The sequence below is a fragment of the Aquarana catesbeiana genome, linkage group LG06 (genome assembly GCF_042186555.1).
Source record: "Aquarana catesbeiana isolate 2022-GZ linkage group LG06, ASM4218655v1, whole genome shotgun sequence".
Classification (NCBI taxonomy): domain Eukaryota; kingdom Metazoa; phylum Chordata; class Amphibia; order Anura; family Ranidae; genus Aquarana; species Aquarana catesbeiana.
Window position 1 is genome coordinate 319,150,664 of NC_133329.1, and position 18,588 is coordinate 319,169,251.

The 18,588-nt window shown below is 42.7% G+C and overlaps 1 protein-coding gene across 4 annotated transcripts in view; it reads left to right on the forward strand.

Annotated features, from left to right (window-relative positions):
* NCKAP1 (NCK associated protein 1) overlaps window positions 1–18,588 on the forward strand; it is a 221,324-nt gene that overhangs the window by 131,149 nt on the left and 71,587 nt on the right. For all 4 annotated transcript variants that reach the window (XM_073633731.1, XM_073633733.1, XM_073633732.1 and 1 more), the window contains 2 exons: window positions 1,900–1,981; window positions 7,545–7,603. In XM_073633731.1, the coding sequence (XP_073489832.1) occupies window positions 1,900–1,981; window positions 7,545–7,603 (141 nt within the window). The remainder of the gene's footprint in view (window positions 1–1,899; window positions 1,982–7,544; window positions 7,604–18,588) is intronic.

Here is an 18,588-nt window from a genome sequence, read left to right on the forward strand (position 1 = left end):
AAATCTGCAAGGTCAGTTATTGCCTCTCTGAGAGGAATACTTGGCATTAGTAGGCATTCAAGATGCCTCCCTTCATATTTCCATTTCCCACCCCATAAACGATTTCTGCGCTTTGCATTAGCAGAAAAAAAACACTTTGCGTTTGTCACACTTTGACCTATCCTCTGCACCCAGAGTATTCACAAAGGTGCTTGCAACCCTTCTCGCCTCCTGATAACTTGGGACATCCAGGTCACAGGGTACCTAGATGCCCTTTTTCTAAAGGATTTATCAGTCTTCCACATTAATGAAGTCATTGTCCTGCTCCTAAGCATCCCAAAAATTTCCCTCCATTGTCTGGCCGTAATCAGAGTTGTCAGTCTATTTAAAAGTCACAGCTTCTAAACGAAAAGCAAATTCGTTTATCTTGCAAATAGGGTCTTGAAATGGGCACCATGCCTCCAAATTTACTATTGCCAGGTGGATAGGACAACTCCTTGTAAGAGCTTATACTCTGAAGGGGATGGTACCTTCAGTACCCTTACATGCTCACTCTGCCATATCGATAGAGGTTTCCTGAGCATTAAAGCATCAAGCTTTATCATTTACACCTGGTGGATTACCAGGCCATTGCAGATGCAATTGTCAGCTGCAAGGGTCTTTGACCTTTTTTGTTTTATTGGGCTCTGTTTGCCTTGCTGTTGCTCACCCTTATTTATTGGGGCTATCCCAGGGTCTATGAATATCCAGTCTGTGTCCTGTACTGTACAATTAAGATGAAAAGCATTTTGAGTTACCCCTAAATTCCATATCTTGGGGAACCAGACACAGGCCACCCTTCCCTCTGTGCCTGTGTTACTCTGCATTACTTGCTAAAAACAAAGGGAAGGAAGTAGTTATTGACTTCTGTTCATGCTTCTGTGTTTTGGTATTTTGTATTTAAAAAATCCTGCTTGCTGCATATTTGATGTCTGCAGCAAAACAATATTCTTTAGCAATCTGCGGCTCTTTTCTTGCTTTTATCTGGCCCATGGGGCATTTGCTCCACTGTCAGCAAAAGTGGGGCATAGTTACTGCCACCAACGATGGGGAACTATTCCTCCCATTTATGCCAATGATGGGGCACTATTCTTCCATTGACAGCAATTATGGCTTCCTTTTTACAGCAATGATGGGACAGTATTCCCTCCCATTGATACCCAACAATGGGGTACTATTCCTCCCACTGACACCAGTTATGAGCCACTATTCCTCCCCTAATACCAAAAATGGGGCATTATTCCTCCCACTGACACCAACGATGGGACACTATTCCCTTCTACCTAAGAGGGTAAACTGTCTTCTCCCATTGACAGCAAGACATTTTTATACTTCCGCTGACCACAGTTTGGCCCCTCTAAACTCTGAAGGACAGTAAACTGGCCCTTTTGGAGACCCTTGATCTATAGGGATGATGGGTAAGACTCAAAATTTGCTGCAGATTGTGTAAGAAAATATTGATAGGATAGAATATCTTACTGTCATAATAGTTTACTGGATAACCATATTTGCTGGAAGAAGTTTAAATATACAAAAGTGATCAAGCAGCTAAACTGTTTATAAAGGCATTTTTTTGCACACTAGATGGCACTGTAGCTTTATAGAATGTTCTCCTTCTGTTGACTAAAAAAGAACATTTTCTTTTTTTATGAGAAATAATGTTAAGGAATGTTTTTTATTACATCTAAGATTTGAAGAACACATTGCTTTAATTCTATTTGGAAAATAAAAGTGGAAATTATTAGCTAAGCATTTCCTCAAATATAAAGGTTTTAGGTAATGTCATCAACATCTTTGAGACGGGTTGGCTAGGTAAATTGGATGTAGGATTAAAATAATGTGGGATAAATGTCTGAAATCATTTTTATTTTATATTTTCAGAATCTCTCAGTATGCCCAGAAGATGAGTCCATTATCATGTCCTCTTTTGTAAATACAATGACATCTCTGAGCGTAAAACAAGGTAAAATATAAATGCATTTCTCTTACTGCCTCACCTAAAGTAAATTATCTAAATATACTTAATGATAGACCAGAATACAGGTCATACTCATTACCAATCCCCCATCTTCGGGCATTGTCATCGCAATGCCCAAATTAGCAACATTGGCTAGCTACCGTATATACTCGAGTATAAGCCGAGTTTTTCAGCACTTTTCTTTTGTGCTGAAAATGCCCTCCTCGGCTTATACTCGAGTCAAGCACTTTTCTACAGCAGAGAATGACATTTTCTGAACCGACTTTGGGGCCCCGTATCTTGGGGCCACTTGGTGCTAGGAACCCCAAATTTGGTGTGCAAACCCAGTAGGGGTGCGCATCCTCACTGGCCACACGATTCGATTATGATTATCGGGTCCACGATTCACGATGCATCACAATTACTGCGCACGGTTTTCATCCAAAAAATTTAAGTAGTCAGAACAACTCCATTTTTTTACATTTTATCTGTTCTTAAAAAAAATACAACACTCCCTGCATGTAGCAAAGTGTAAACACAGCAGACAACTTAAAGAGGAGCTCCAGACTGCCCCCAAATGACTACAGAAGATGGTCAGAGACTGCAGACATGATACAGGAGAGGGTCAGAGACTGCAGACATGATACAGGAGAGGGTCAGAGACTGCAGACATGATACAGGAGAGGGTCAGAGACTGTAGACATGATACAGGAGAGGGTCAGAGACTGCAGACATGATACAGGAGAGGGTCAGAGACTGCAGACCTGCTGGACGTGGTAAGGGAGGTGACAGACTGTCCTATCCAAGATGACCAATACCCCGCCCCCCTCACCACTAACCTGTCCCCATATAATACTATTACCATAGTGCTCCCCTGCCCAGTGTCACCACGGACCAATTACCATCCTTCTCGACCAGCATCCACACAGTCCTCTGCTCTTCCCCCACCTCTACACAGTGAGCATACAGATAGGGCAATAAAACAAAAAATTGTGTGCAGTGCTTTGTGCTGATAATAAATGCACAAAAAATTCTTATTAAGTAGTGAATAAATATAGCCCTGAAATATATAATCTGTGATCTGATTAAAAGAAATCTTTTGTGTATTGAAAGTAATTCCAGTGCTGAGTGTGCTCTGCTGTGTTCAAATCATTCACCAGAAATCAGGAATGACACTCAGCACTGGAATTACTTTCAATACACAAAATATTTCTTTTAATCAGATCACAGATTATATATTTCAGGGCTATATTTATTCACTACTTAATAAGACTTTTTTGTGCATTTATTATCGGCACAAAGCACTGCACACAATTTTTTGTTTTATTGCCCTATCTGTATGCTCACTGTGTAGAGGTGGGGGAAGAGCAGAGGTGTCCTCCATGTGGCCCCCTCACCTGGCTTGATATGCCGCGGCTCCACTCTCCTCCTCAGAGCTCCGTGCTCCACAAGCCGGCCACCGCCGCCAGCAGCTCCAGCCACCGGCGCTCCATGTCCCCGCCAACGTGCACTGCACACAGCGTCGCTCCTCGCAGGGCAGCAGGGGGATGATGTCAGTCAGGGGCAGCAAGCGTGAAAAGCCGGCGCGGCTTACTCCCGCAGCTCTTCAGCGGCTTTCGGCTCCGTCCGTTCGATCGCGGAGGTGGGGCATAATGCGGCGCGAGGATGACGTCATCCAAACATCGATTGCTCCCGGTCGTAACATCGATGCCACATCGTGTATGGTCAAATCGCGATGCATTGATGTTACGATTAATTTCAACAGCCCTAAAACCCAGTGCACTACAACATATCCAAAGCTGGGGTTACTAGCACCAAGTGGCCCTGAGATACTGGGCCCCAAAGTTGGTTCAGAAAATGTCATTCTCTGCTGCAGAAAAGTGCTTGACATTTTCTGGACCAACTTTGGGGCCCCGTATCTTGGGGCCACTTGGTGCTGGGAACCCCAGCTTCGGATATGTTGTAGTGCTAGTTCCACTGGGTTTGCACACCAAATTTGGGGGTTCTTAGCACCAAGTGGCCCCGAGATACGGGGCCCCAAATTCAGTAAACTGTGTCCATCTGCAGCAATGTCATTTCGGGACCTTTTGGGTCCAGAGACCCCAAATTTTGGCTGCAGCTAGGGGGCATCTAGGAACCCTTAACTACCGAGTTTGAAGTTCGGGGGACCTATGGCTGCAAATGGGCACAGTGAGGCTGCAAATGGGCATTGTTGACCCTCTTTTCCACCTTACAGTAGCTGCGCATTTCTCACCCTAGGCTTATACTCGAGTCAATACCTTTTCCCAGTTTTTTGTGGTAAAATTGGGTGCCTCGGCTTATACTCGAGTATATACGGTAAATGCTGTCATTTGACAGGGAGCATGTAATCCGTAGGCACAGCTGTGTTTGGCAGCCAAGGAGACCCCCTGAAGCTGCTCATGGGTGGGACTGTAGACATCATTTTTTTTTTTTTTTTTTTTGCAGCTTAGAGTAGAACTATAGGCAAAAGATTTTTTTTTTTTTTTTTTTTTTTTTTTAATATATAATTTTGAATAGATTAAAGGGGCTGTAAACCCTTGTGTTTTTTCACCTTCATGCATCCTATGCGCTCACAAGGTAATCCCCCAGGAGATCGCTTCTCCTAGGGGGTTATCTGATGTGGGAAGGAGCTACCAGCGCTGCCGGGGGACCCCAGAAGAGGATGATTGGGGCCACTCTGCTAAACGAGCTGCACAGTGGCAAGTATGACATTTGTTATTTTAAATTAAAAAAAAAAAGCAAGGGTTTACAATCACCTTGTAAACCCTATGTCCAATTGCAGAACTTTCCCTTCACTTCCTGTCCCATAGCCAAACAAGAAGTGAGAGGTCCCTGCAAGATTAAGGGAATTTCTTGGGGACCCCCAGGTCACCAGTACTAGTATTCACATTGGGAAAACTTCCCCTACACTACTTTTTCTGGGGGCAACCCAAAATTAGGGATTTTCTTGTACTTTCATTTTCAATGGTAAACAGGACAAATGGAGAGGGTGAATCTACTTAATGGGGACACAGAGGGCAATAAACATTGAAAATCATTCTAATCCCTCTGGACTCTATCCAAAACAACAAAAGAAAAGGTTTCGCCTTTTAGTTATACTTTTACTTAGACAGTGGCAGTGTACAACAGGTTAACTTTCTAACAACCTTTAAAGATATAAAGTACTCTAGTCAAAACTGAAAATGTAAGCCATGAAATGCATCCAGGGTTTGCTATATTGCACCAGTACTCCACATTTCCTTTTGTTGGTAGCACCTGTTTCTCGTTAATTGCCTCACACATACAGCAAGCTTAAAGCTGAACTCCAGGAATTTAGTAATTATTTAAAATCTGCTGGCTTACTGTGGGATAAGTCCGGCGAGGTTTATGCCATCTAGTGGACTTAACTCTTTTATTTACAGTTTATATTTTTGCTGTGTGTACAGCTATTGCTATACTTTCGCTCCTCCGATGCTGGACCTTTTTAGGCCTCTCCTCCTGCAGCTGCAGAGTCTTATGCAGGTACTGTGCCTGCCCCTCCTCTTGCCCAGTCACGGAGCCCTTTGTGTTATACAAACCCATTTACAAAAAAAAAAGCCACCGGGCAATGGACAGCAGAGAGGAAGAATGGGCAGGGTGGCTGCTGTGTGAGAAAGTGACATCACTCCTTTCAGAGCTCTGGGAGTGTAGTGGTATCTGTACTCCTGGCACACAGTAAAACTGTGAATTGTAATGACAGTCACATCCACGAGATGACATACACCTACCTCATTAGACAGACATAAGCCAGACATAAAAAGTGACTAAATTCCGGATTCAGCCTTATTTAAAAAAAATTCCAGTACTAAGACATTTCTTAAAGTCACAATCCGATTTGTCTGCTAGGTGGTGGTAGCGAAGGTATAATTTATTTGAAAGCATTAGTAGCTCACTGTTGCTTTCACTTGTTGGCTGGAATTCGTTTTTTCTGCAGTGGCTCTTTTCCATTACTTCTTGGTCCCAAAGGATTTGCTAAGGCAGCAGAAGCCATTGGCTTCTGCTGCTGTCACTCAAGGCTATTAAGGGGGCGTGGCTGAGTCTCACGGTCTGTGTCTCAGGCGCAAATAATGAGGTGAGCGAGCCTGCTTGAGTGCCTTTATAGAAAGCGGCAAGGGAGTGCCGTAGGGGACCCGTGAAAAGGAGGTTCGAGGCCGCTCTGTACAATTCTGTTGCACGAGCTGATAAGTTAAACCTGTTTGTGTTTTATTTTTTTTCTCTAAAAAGCATTTACAATCAGACCTGATCTAATGCACTCCTTTCTCTGCAGTAAAGTTAATAATCGTGGTGTCATTTATTTATTTATTTTTTTAAACACTAACCTGTGAAATCAGGGAGTACATTTTCACTACAATAAAGTCATTGATTTCAAGCATTTCCATGGTCAATTTAGCTAAAATTATAGTCTATGATGACATAGGACTATAAAGAAAAGTTTGGAACTTCAATTTGGATTAAAGCATTTAAAGTACTTTCTGTGAAAGTTTCATGCTACATGTTCCTTCTGTGTACGCTGATGACTCCCCATATAGGCCTCTTGTCTCTTAGGGCTCGTTTATACTTGCTTCAAAACATGGCATTGGACACACTTTGTTAAAGCTCTCTGAACGCCAGTCAAAGTCCCCCCGTCACTAAATAAATTTTTTAGCTTACAATCCTGTTTACACCCTGCATTTGCTTTGCTTTCGCTTTGCTTCAAAAAGTATACCCCATGTCGCTTTAGCGGTGCTTCAAAGCCTCCATAGAAGTCTATGCAAAAACTTGCTTGAAGCACCTGCGGCTTTTGAGAGGCTTTAATTCAGCTTTAGCTTCACTTTGTTTTGGAGAAATTGCAGGAATGAGAGATCGGCACACACACAGGGCATATGCCAAGCTTCATTAAAAAAAAAAAAAAAAAAGCACCACCACCAAAGCATCATCGAAGCATCAAGAAAGCATGTTGAAGCGGTAGGGACTTTTAATGTGTGTTGAAGTCCAAGCAAGTGTAAATGAGCCATAAGACCCCTTTCACACTGAGGCGTTTTTCAGGTGCTACAGTGCTAAAAATAGCGCCTGAAAAAAGCCTCAGCTGCAAACCCATTGTGAGAGCCTGAGTGCTTTCACACTGGGGCGCAGCGTCAAAAAAAGTCCTGCCAGCAGCTTCTTTGCAGTGGTGTAGGAGCGGTGAATACACCGCTCCTCCCCATTTGAAAACGGTGGGGCAGCGTTGCTATACCACCGTCAAAGCGGCGTTTTGCAAGCTGATTTAACCCCCTTTCGGCCGCTAGCGTTTTAATAGCGCTGCTAAAACTACGGTAAAGAGGGGCTAAAAATAGCGCTGCTTTACCGCTGACGCCCGGGGTGGCTCAGTGTGAAAGGGGTCTTACTGGAACAAGGTGAATGATTCAGTTTGTTGTGGAATTCTCAGTTTGCTTGGACCTTTTTCCATTAGGACATGGTGGAACAAATCCTTTTTATAGTACCCTTCTAAAATCTATCTAAGGTTATATCTAGAGTTGCATTAATAGCGGAGTGCTATGTTTTTTGTTTCTAGTTGAAGACGGGGAAGTTTTTGACTTCAGAGGAATGAGGTTGGATTGGTTCAGACTGCAGGTAAGAAACATTTATTTGTTATTAATTCTTTGAAGATTTTCAATACAAGTAGCTAATTCTGTCATAAAGGAAACTAATGAAGGTGCAACAACGCAAGCTCGTTCACAATTACTACTGCTCTGGCTCTTCACATGGATATGTGTCCTAATAATTTTGAAGATGGTCACATGACATATACTGCATCATCTTGCAGCTGCTGTACACAAACAGTACCTTTTTTAAAGCTTCTAAACTTTTAAACCTCATTTTACTTTAAGAACAATTTTTATTGGGTAGACACTTTCATACAGTGAATACTCTATATATAAAATGTTCTTAGCATACATTATGCATTTAAAATTAGTGACAGACATGTCTTTTAAGACAGTGTAAAGCCTGATGCACACAATGAGATTATCGGACGAATGATCACCGTTTTTTGGGGGTTTTTTTGGATGCTAGTCTTCATATCGAAAACGAATGGGTTACTAAAGTATGACAATTCTCGTTCGACAGAATAAAAATTCGGAAGTGATGTCATATGTTATAGTGTAATTGTGTTGTATTTTCGGACGAAAACTGTTCTGATTAAACGAAAATTGTATGAGAAACGATTTTCGCGTTTGTCCCTTGGGAAAATTTCGAACAACAGCTGTGTACTAACGATCAGATTATTTTTTTGTACAATATTCTGATCTTGTGTACTGGGCTTTAGCAGTAAAAACATTGTGACATTAAGCAGGCACTTGATTAATGGGAAAGTGTTGAATGTCACAAAAATATATAAAAAAAAAGCTATTCTAATGCTTATTTGTAGATGGTTTGCATTTGGTAGCCTTGCCATTGAGAGTTTCTGCATTGTGTTACAAATCCAGATTGATTTTTCGATGCCCTCACCTTGATCATGGCATTGTTCATTTGTGATTGGCTTTTTCATCTAGCCATTAGTCAGACGATTGCTATAGTTATTGTTTGGCACACTGTAAAAGCCACATATTCTGTGCGTCTGTGAGTTAATGCACTTTATTGGCCACAATATTAATTTGTTCTAGCCATTAGTGTGCATAAACGAGCCTTGTGTTTTTTCTGCCCAAAAGCTCCTCTCCTAGATTTTTTATTTTTACTTGCCTGTAAACGCTCCTCTACTAATGCGCCTGTAAATGCCTATGTGCGCATGGATGCATAGCCTACCATAGAGGTGCATGTAAAAGCAAGGTTTTTTTTTTTTAAGCCCAGTGTACATGAGCCCTGCATGTATCTGCATATCCTCCTTCCAGGTTGCAAATTATAAGGCAAAAGAGCAATACTTTTTCAGTAGATTTCTTTTTTTTACCTGGTTTTTCAAGTGATTGGAAATGTTTAATATATTGATTATACTAAATGGGAATGCTTTGCCTGTTTGGTATGTGTGTGTGTATATATGCTAAGCCAGTGCATACTGAAGAAAAAAACTATTAAATACCATTTTATTGATGATTATACTGTTTCTTTGTCTTGCATGTGTCAGGAAGGGGGTTTGGGCTTTACAATTTGCAACCTTATAAATGGAGCACATAGGAACTGAACAAATCTTTGTTTTATCCAGGTTAACAGACTAGAGGAAAAGATTCTGTGATTTATATTTGCCATGGGACAGATCTATATATTAGTAATTATACAGGAAAATGCTCAGTGGGTTTGGATGTCATCTTTCTGTCAAACCTAGCTGCCAATCATTGTAATGGCTTATTTGACTTGGCTCCTGAACAGTAGAAGTGCTTTTTGGCTCTCCTGCCAAATCCATTCATGAATCTGTCTAGACTACCTGAGCTTCTAGACAAAAGTGTGAGCTGAATCACACGGCTTAAAGAACGTACAGACTTTTCAATCATTTTTCGTTATAGCTCTGAAAGAATTTATCTTAAATATCATTACGTGTTAATGTTTTTTTAAAAACATTTTAGTTTGTTTAGCTTGTAATGGTGTGAGTTCATTGGGTATATGCATGTATACATGGGGGTAGGGATGAGCCAAACACCCTCCTGTTCGGTTAGCAGCAGAACATACGAACAGGCAAAAAATTTGGCAGAACACACGAACACTGTTAAAGTCTATGGGACACGAACATGAATAATCAAAAGTGCTCATTTTAAAGGCTTATATGCAAGTTATTGCCATAAAAAGGGTTTGGGGACTCGGGTCCTGCCCCAGGGGACATGCATCAATGCAAAAAGATTTTTTAAAAAGGCCATTTTTCGAGAGCAAGCCTGGGGGGTGTCTATAGTATGCCTGTAAAGTGGCACATTTTTCCCGTGTTTAGAACAGTACCACAGCAAAATTACATTTCTAAAGGAAAAATTGTCGTTTAAAACTACTTGCGGCTGTAATGAATTGTCGGGTCTCAGCAATATAGATAAAATTCACTGAAAAAAAAGCATAGGATACCCCCCCCCCCTCCAGTCCATTACCGGGCCCTATGGGTCTGGTATGAATATTAAGGGGAACCCCGAACCAAAATTTAAAAAACTGTGTGGGGGTCCCCCTAAAATCCATATCAGGCCTTTCGGGTCTGCGACAAATTTTTTTTTAAAAAATGGCATAGGGGTCCCCCCAAAATCCATACAGGTATGGATTTTAAGGGGAACCCTGTGCCAAAAAAAAAAAAAAAAAATTGTGTAGGAGCGCCCCCCCCCCCCCAAACTCATACCAGACCCTTATCTGAGCACGCAACCTGGCAGGCCACAGGAAAAGAGGGGGGACGCGAGAGCGCCCCCCCCCCCCCCGAACTGTACCAGGCCACTTGCCCTCAACATGGGGAGGGTGCTTTGGGGTAGCCCCCCAAAGCACCTTGTCCCCGTGTTGATGGGGAAAAGGGCCTCATGCCCACAACCCTTGCCTGGTGATTGTGGGGGTCTGTGAGTGGGGAGCTTATCGCAATCTGGAAGCCCCTTTTTAACAAGGGGACCCCCAGATCCCGGCCTCCCCCCTGTGTGAATTGGTAACTGGGTACAAATGTACCCCTACCATTTCACAAAAAAAGTGTCAAAATGGTAAGGAAGACAAGAGACCGCTTGGGACAAGTCCTTTATTAAAAAATAAAATAAAAAAATGTCCCACGGTGTAAGTTCACGCCGCCCGACGGACCGAAAAAAAATAAAAAGCCGCAACCAACCCGCCTCCATGAGAGGCTCCTGCCGTCTGATGCCTCTTCACTGTGACAGCTCTTATATAACTGATAACCAGGTGACCCCGCCCCCTCTGACACCACGGGGGCTTCTTTCTTATTTTCGGTCTGTCGGGCAGCGCTTGTGCCCCCCCTCCCCCATTTTCCTGCGGCCTGCTATGTTGCTTGCTCGGATAAGGGTCTGGTATGTATTTTTTTGGGGGGGGGGCTACGCCCTTTTTTTTTTTTTTTTTTTTTAAATTATGTGCCGGGTTCACCTTAAAATCGGTGTTAATTGTGCAACTCTAGTACCAAGAAGTCGTTCTGACACAGCTGATTACAAGGAGTCTGAGGGGAAATAATACATCAGATCGGCATACATGCTTTAGTGAAGAAGCTTTCCTAATTTCTTATAGGTTCTTCTACTAAGCAAGGAATACATAATTAATATGTATTTTACCCGCCAACACGATTTGTAGTAGGATTCACCCATCCTGGCGATTTTTAACCCCCTGCATGCTCGTTGGATTTTGAAAGACCATATTTGCATGAATGAATTCTGTAATATGTAGACAGGTGTCACATAAAGGTACAGTGCTACAGTAGGAAATAGTGCTGTCACCTGCCTGCTTGTGTTGCGTGGCAGAGGTGAATGGTTGAGCAGAACTGTGAATCTTTTGGCCTGTAAACCAGGTGTATGTGCTTTAGCTGTGTATTTAGCTATTTATTTGGCATTCAGTTTTAACAAATTTATATTGCAGAGTCTGGCTGAACATTGTGTCTGCCAGATATAAAGAGCAACATTCTACTTAAGGCTATTTAAATGCCACACCATTTGAATTTATGGTACTTCCCAACCGTTACTTGTCAACATTTTTCTAACACTAATTACCGAGCAGTAGGCACTCTTCATAATGGTTTCTGCATAAACGTAATGCTTCCTGCTTCTTGGAAAAGCAGATTTGTTTCGATGCCACAGAGCCCTGAAAAGAGTCTTTAAGCAGAACCATTTAGTATGTGGAGCAGGTTCAGGTTGACATTGTGGGTAATATTTACTGTCTAATTTCTGGGTAATGTAGAAGTCAGATTAATGTTGCACTCAAAAGGGCACTGTTCATTTGTATTATAAGCTGAACAGCAGGGAACTGTTCTCTGTAACCTCCGTCAATTGCCCTTCTCAGCCAGCTCTGAATTATTTGTGGCAGTGCAAAGCTTGGAGGAAACCACTTCCCCATAAATCGTTTATAAGGTGCCATCTGAAATTGTACTTGTTATAGTGCTTTATTTCTCCATGTTTCCCCCTCAAACTAAACAGTAAATTAGAATAGGAGTGTTACTTTGGAGCTAGAATTTTATGTCAAGCTTTAGCATTTTCTGAAAGCCTGGCTGTCATCTACTTATCTGCAGATATTCTCTGCTGCTAATTTTGTGTTTTATTTCCCTAGATGTCCTATTAAAAAAAAATAAAAATAATAAAAAAATTAAAACAAAAAACCCAGGACTAGATGTCCAGGACATGCAGACCAATCTTGTCTGCAGATACCTGGCCTGTAAGAAAGAATTGGGAGGGGGGGGGCTTATCTTAAAAGGGTAACTATGCTTCTAAATGTAGAACTCTGTTTTTCCTTTTGGGTAAAGCAAGTCACATTGCTCCTTTCCCTCTGGCTTCTAGGTTGCAATAAAATGGGCGGTTGATCTGTGTTTTTGCCACTCCCTGAATCAGTCTGTATATGCATTAAAGCATGCTTGTTCTACTCGCTGTGGAACCTAAGGGGTTAATCCTCTGCATTGTGTGGAAAGGCTGTTTGATTCTGTCTTCTCTGTTCTTCCCCTTCTAAAGTCCCCTGTACATCAGCACAGCAGACAGTGAAGTGCTGAACAGGGGAAGAGAAAGGCTTCTTCTTGAGATATGACCTCCCCGCCTCTTCCTACAGTGCAATACCTGGCAGTGCAGGCACAGCGCTGCATTTTTTAAAAAGTGTAGGGGTGTCACAACATACCAGTCTAGGGGTGAGAAAATGGGGAAGAGGAGAGAAGGACCTAGGAAGTCAAGGCCTCTTTGCCAGAATTTGCCTGAACTCATTAAAGAACGAAAATTCATTCCAGTAAAACACTTTTTTTTTTGCCATTGTTCTTCCTTGCCTTTTAACAACATACTTGTTAATTCCTCAATGTGTTGCATATCCGCAAGGCTGCGGAATCATTGCTGAATTGAAGGCGTAGTGTCAGACTTCCAATGTGGAGGTATGCCTAAATGGGCAGCACTTAGGTTTGAAAAAACTTGCACTCAAAGGCAAGCATCATATATAACAAACAAAGCTGGTATCAATATACCCTCCATGTTTTCATGAGTGAGCATGGTTTATTGGGAAATATACAGTGGGGGAAATTATTTGATCACCTGCAGATTTTGTACATTTGCCCAATTACAATGAAATGGAGGGTCTATAAATTTTTATGATAGAGACAGAATATCAACCAAAAATCCAGAAAAAAACACGATACAAATGCTATAAATTAAGTTGCCGTTCAGGGAGTAAAATAAGTATTTGGTCTTCAAGCAAAACATGACTTAGTACTTGGTAGAGAAACCCTTGTTGGCAAACACAGAGGGACATGTCTTGTAGTTGGTGACCTGATTTGCACACATCTCAGGAGGGATTTTGGTCCACTCTTGTTTTACGGATCTCCCCTAAACCCTTAAAGTGGTTGTAGACCCTCTGGAACCACTTTAACCTACAGGTAAGCCTAGATTAAGGCTTACCTGTAGGTGCAAGAAATATCTCCTTAACCTACACAGTTAAGGAGATATTGTAATGGCGCAGGCGCAGTGAGCATGCCATTAGTGAAGGCGAACATGACACTGACGGCACCTGCGCGCATGCGCCGGAGTGACGTCATTGCGGCTCCGGCCAGTCACATTGCCGGAGCCGCGATTCCCGTTAGTCAATCTGGGATAGATGGCGGAGGAGGCGAACGAGGGTCGATTCGATCTGAGGAAAGTTATTCATAATGAGCTAGTATGCATACTAGATTATGACTTTGCCTTGCAGGGAGTATTTTTTTTTTTTTTAGGCTTTACTTCCTCTTTAAGGTTTCTTGGCTCTCGCTTGGCAACTCGAAGTTTCAGATCCCTCCATAAATTTTCTATAGGATTACTGTCTGGAGGCGAGGCTAGGCCACTCCATGACCCTAATGTGCTGCTTCTTGAGTCACTCCTTTGTTTTGTGTCATTTTCATGCTGAAAGACCCATCTTCAGTGTTCTGGCTGAGGGGAGAAGATTCTCATCCAAGATTTTTACAAAACGTGGCCTCATGCATTGGCCCCTCAATGCGGCAAAGTTGGTCTGTGCCTTTAGCAGAGAAACAGCCCCAAAGCATATTTCCACCTCTGTGCTTGACTGGTAGGGATGGTGTTCTTAGGGTCATAGTCAGTATTTTTCTTCCTCCAAACACGGCAAGTCCCCCTCCTCAAGAAGCCACATGTATAGTCATGCCAATGAACATCTAAATGATTCAGAGAAGGATTGGGAGAAAGTGCTGTGGTCAGATGAGACCAAAATTGAGCTCTTTGGCATTAACTCGCTGTGTTTGGAGGAAGAAAAATGCTGACTATGCGTGCACGTTGTTCTGTTAGGAAGCTAGTTGTTAGGTTATTTGGACAGGGTATGATCCCAATCCTCATTAAATTGGTAGGTACGATGCCCAGCGGGTGTGGAGTTGCGACTCGGTGTACATCTTGTGGCATGTATGCGTTCCTTGATTATCTGATCAAGGGCGAATACTGCTGTGCAAAATGTAAGCACATTGTTTCCCTGGAAGCCCAGGTTCTGAATCTAGGGAAGCAACTGTCAGCACTGAGAAGACCCTCCATACTAAAGGAGAGCCGGGAACGATACCTGGCAGGCGCCAGCACAGAGGCGGGTTGAGACAGAGGTGCAGGCACCAGAAAATAGTAGATGGGTGACAGTCAGGAAAGATAGAGGGGGAAGTGCCAGGGAGGCTGATCCTGGGCTGGAGCATCCCAATAAGTACGCTCCATTGAGTGACATTGGTGAAACCAGTCAGGGACCAGCACTGCTGGAGCTGAGGGACTCTCCTAGCTGCCAGGGGAAGAACTCCTCCAGTGAGAGTGGGGGAGTGGGGGAAAGCCAAGGGAAAGGATAGACTGTTTGTGGTGGTAGGGGACTTAATTCTTTGAAGGGCAGAGAGGGCAATCTGTGACAAAGACCTGAAGCACCGAACTGTATGCTGTGCTTGGGTTTGGCACATCACAGATCTGGTGGACAGATTACTGGGAGGGGCTGGGGAAGACCCGGCTGTCATGGTGCATGTTGGCAGATGGAGTGTCTTAAAGATCAATTTTAGGGACTTGGGAGCTAAATTGAGGAAAAGGATCTCCAAGGTAGTATTCTCAGGAATACTACCGGTACATCGAGCCACACCAGAAAGGCAGAGGGAGATTAGGGAAGTAAACAAGTGGCTGAGGAGCTGGTGTAGTAAGGAGGGGTTTGGGTTCCTGGATGAGTGGGCCGACTTCTCAGTCGGTCACCAGTACTATAGAAGGGATGGACTGCACCTAAATGAGGATGGTGCAGATCTGCTGGGAGTGAAGATGGCCAAAGTTAGAGGGGTTTTTAAACTAGGCAACGGGGGTGGGGGGGTCCAGAGGTAGAGATGGTCAGCGCAGAACATAGTCCAGAGGGTAGTATTGGGGGCATTAGTGGTAGGTTGACCAAAGCATATAAACCCAAGGTAAGTATAGTAGCAAGTCCTAGTTGCAACCTCTGAACACCCAATAAGAGGATAAGATGCGACCGGTCTAAACTACGTGGCATGTTCACCAATGCCAGGAGGCTGGCGGACAAGATGGGTGAACTAGAAATAATGTTGTACGAGGAGGATTTGGATTTTGTGGGAATTTCAGAGACTTGGTTCAACAGCTCTCATGATTGGCTGGCAACTGTTCAAGGGTATACACTTTATAGCAGGGATAGTGAGGTTAAAAAGGGGGAGGGGGTATGCCTGTATTTTAGGAATAATGTGCAAGTGAATGTGAGAGATGACATTACTAAGGGAGCAAGGGAGACGGTGGAATCCTTATGGGTAGAGCTCCAAAGGGCTGAAGCTAAGGGAAAATAATACTGGAGTATACTATAGGCCCCCTAACCTGAGGGAGGAGGGGGGGGGTGGACCTCCTATCACAATTTGGATTAGCAGCAAGGATGGGAAGTGTTATAATAATGGGGGATTTTAATTATCCAGACATAGACTGGGCAAAGGGAACCTTGCCAGTACCTAAATGTCTTGTAGGACAATTTCATGGGTCAGATGGTAGACGCACCAACTAGAAATAAAGCTTTACTAGATCTACTGATTACCAACAATACAGACCTGATCATGGATGTGGCAATATGGGGCAATTTAGGAAACGGCGATCACAGATCAGTTGGATTCAGTATAAATCACACAAATAGGACACAAGGGAAATACAAAGACACTGAATTTCAAAAGAGCCAACTTCCCTAAACTACAAACTTTGCTAGAAGTATACAGATATAAATTGGGATAAAATATTAGGAACAAAGAACACGGAGGAGAAATGGGTTCGCTTTAAGAGCATATTAAAATAGGAGATTAGCCAATGCATCCCATTGGGTAATACATTTAAAAGAGCGAATATAAGTCCTGGATGGCTTATCGTCAATGTAAAAATGCATATAAAAGCAAAAGCGAAGGTCTTCTGAAAATACAAGGTTGAAGGATCATCGTCCGCATTCAAACTTTATAAAGAATGCAATAAGAAATGTACGGGTGCAATTAGGGCGGCTAAGATAGACATGAAAGACACACAGCGGAGGAGAGCAAAAAAAATCTCAAATTCTATAAGTATATAAACAGTAAAAAAGGGAGGACAGACCATATTGGCCCCATAAAGAATGAGGAAGGACATCTGGTTACAAAGTATGGGGAGATGGCGAAGGTATTGAATTTATTCTTCTCAGTCTTCACAAGGAAATCGGGAGGGGGGCTTCAGTAAACAAAACTGCAGTGTTTATCCTTGTGACACATCACAGGAAGCACCCTCATGGCTAACAGGACAGAATTAGAATTAGACTTGGGAAACTTAACAGTAATAAATCATCGGGACCGGGTGACTTGCACCCGAGGGTCCCAATTTTTACTGACAGTCTACTGACTGGAATGGTACCAAGAGAAAAGCCAATGTAGCACCAATATTTAAAAAGGGCCCAAAATACATCCCTGGGAATTAGACCAGTAAGCCTAACATTAATAGTATGCAAGCTTTTAGAGGGGATGATAAGGGACTATATAAGATTTTAGTAACGAGAAAGGTATCATTAGCGGTAATCAGCATGGATTCATGAAGAATCGTTCTTGCCAAACCAATCTATTAACCTTCTATGAGGAGGTGAGTTGCCATCTAGATAAAGGAAGGCCCGTAGACATGGTGTATCTGGATTTTGCAAAAGCATTTGACACAGTTCCCCATAAACTTTTACTGTACAAAATAAGGTCCGTTGGCATGGACCAGAGGAGGAGTACATGGATTGAAAACTGGCTGCAAGGGCTTGTAGAGTTCAGAGGGTGGTGGTAAATGGGGAATACTCGGAATGGTCAGGGGTGGGGTTCCACAGGGTTCTGAGCTGGGATCAATCCTATTTAATTTGTTCATAAACGACCTGGAGGCTGGTGTAAACGATTCAACCTCTGTATTTGTGGACAATACTTAGCTAAGCAGGGCAATAAATTCTCTGCAGGATGTGGAAACTTTGCAAAAAGATCTGAACAAATGAATGGGGTGGGCAACTACATGGCAAATGAGGTTCAATGTAGAAAAATGACAAATAATGCATTTGGGTGGCAAAAATATGAATGCAATCTATACACTGGGGGGAGAACCTCTGGGGGAATCTAGGATGGAAAAGGACCTGCGGATCCTAGTAGATAAGCTCAGCAATGGCATACAATGCCAAGCTGCTGCTAACAAAGCAAACCGAATATTGGCATGCATTAAAAAAAAGGATTAAATCCAGGGATAAAGCAATAGTTGTCCCACTCTACAAGACTTTGGTCCGGCCGCACCTGGAGTATGCTGTCCAGTTCTGGGCACCAGTCCTCGGGAAGGATGTACTGGAAATAGAGCGAGTACAAAGAAGGGCAACAAAGCTAATAAATGGTCTGGGGACATTAATTCTGAAGAAAGGTTGCGAGCACTGAACTTATTCTCTCTGGAGAAGAGACACTTGAGAGGGGATATGATTTCAATTTACAAATACCATACTTGTGACCCCACAATAGGGATAAAGCTTTTTCGCGGAAGAGAGTTTAACAAGACACGTGGCCACTCATTAAAATTAGAAGAAGAGAGGTTTAACCTTAAACTACATAGAGGGTTCTTTACTGTAAGATTGGCAAGGATGGGGAATTCCCTTCCACAGGTGGTGGTCTCAGCGGGAGGCATTGATAGTTTTAAAAAACTATTAGATGAGCACCTGAACGACTGCAACATACAGGGATATACAATGTAATACTAACATAAAATCACACACACAGGATGGACTTGTATCTTTTTTCAATCTCGCCTACTGTGTAACTATGACCCGAAGAACACCATCCCTACAGTAAGCACAGAGATGGAAACATGATGGTTTGGGGCTGTTTCTCTGCTAAAGGTACGGACTGACTTTGCCGCATTGAGGGGCTAATGGATGGGGCCATATATTGTAAAATCTTGGTGAGAACCTTCTTCCCAAGGGTTTCTCCACCAAGTACCAAGTCATGTTTGCTTGGAGATCAAATACTTATTTTACTCACTGAACTGCAAATTAATTTGTTTTAT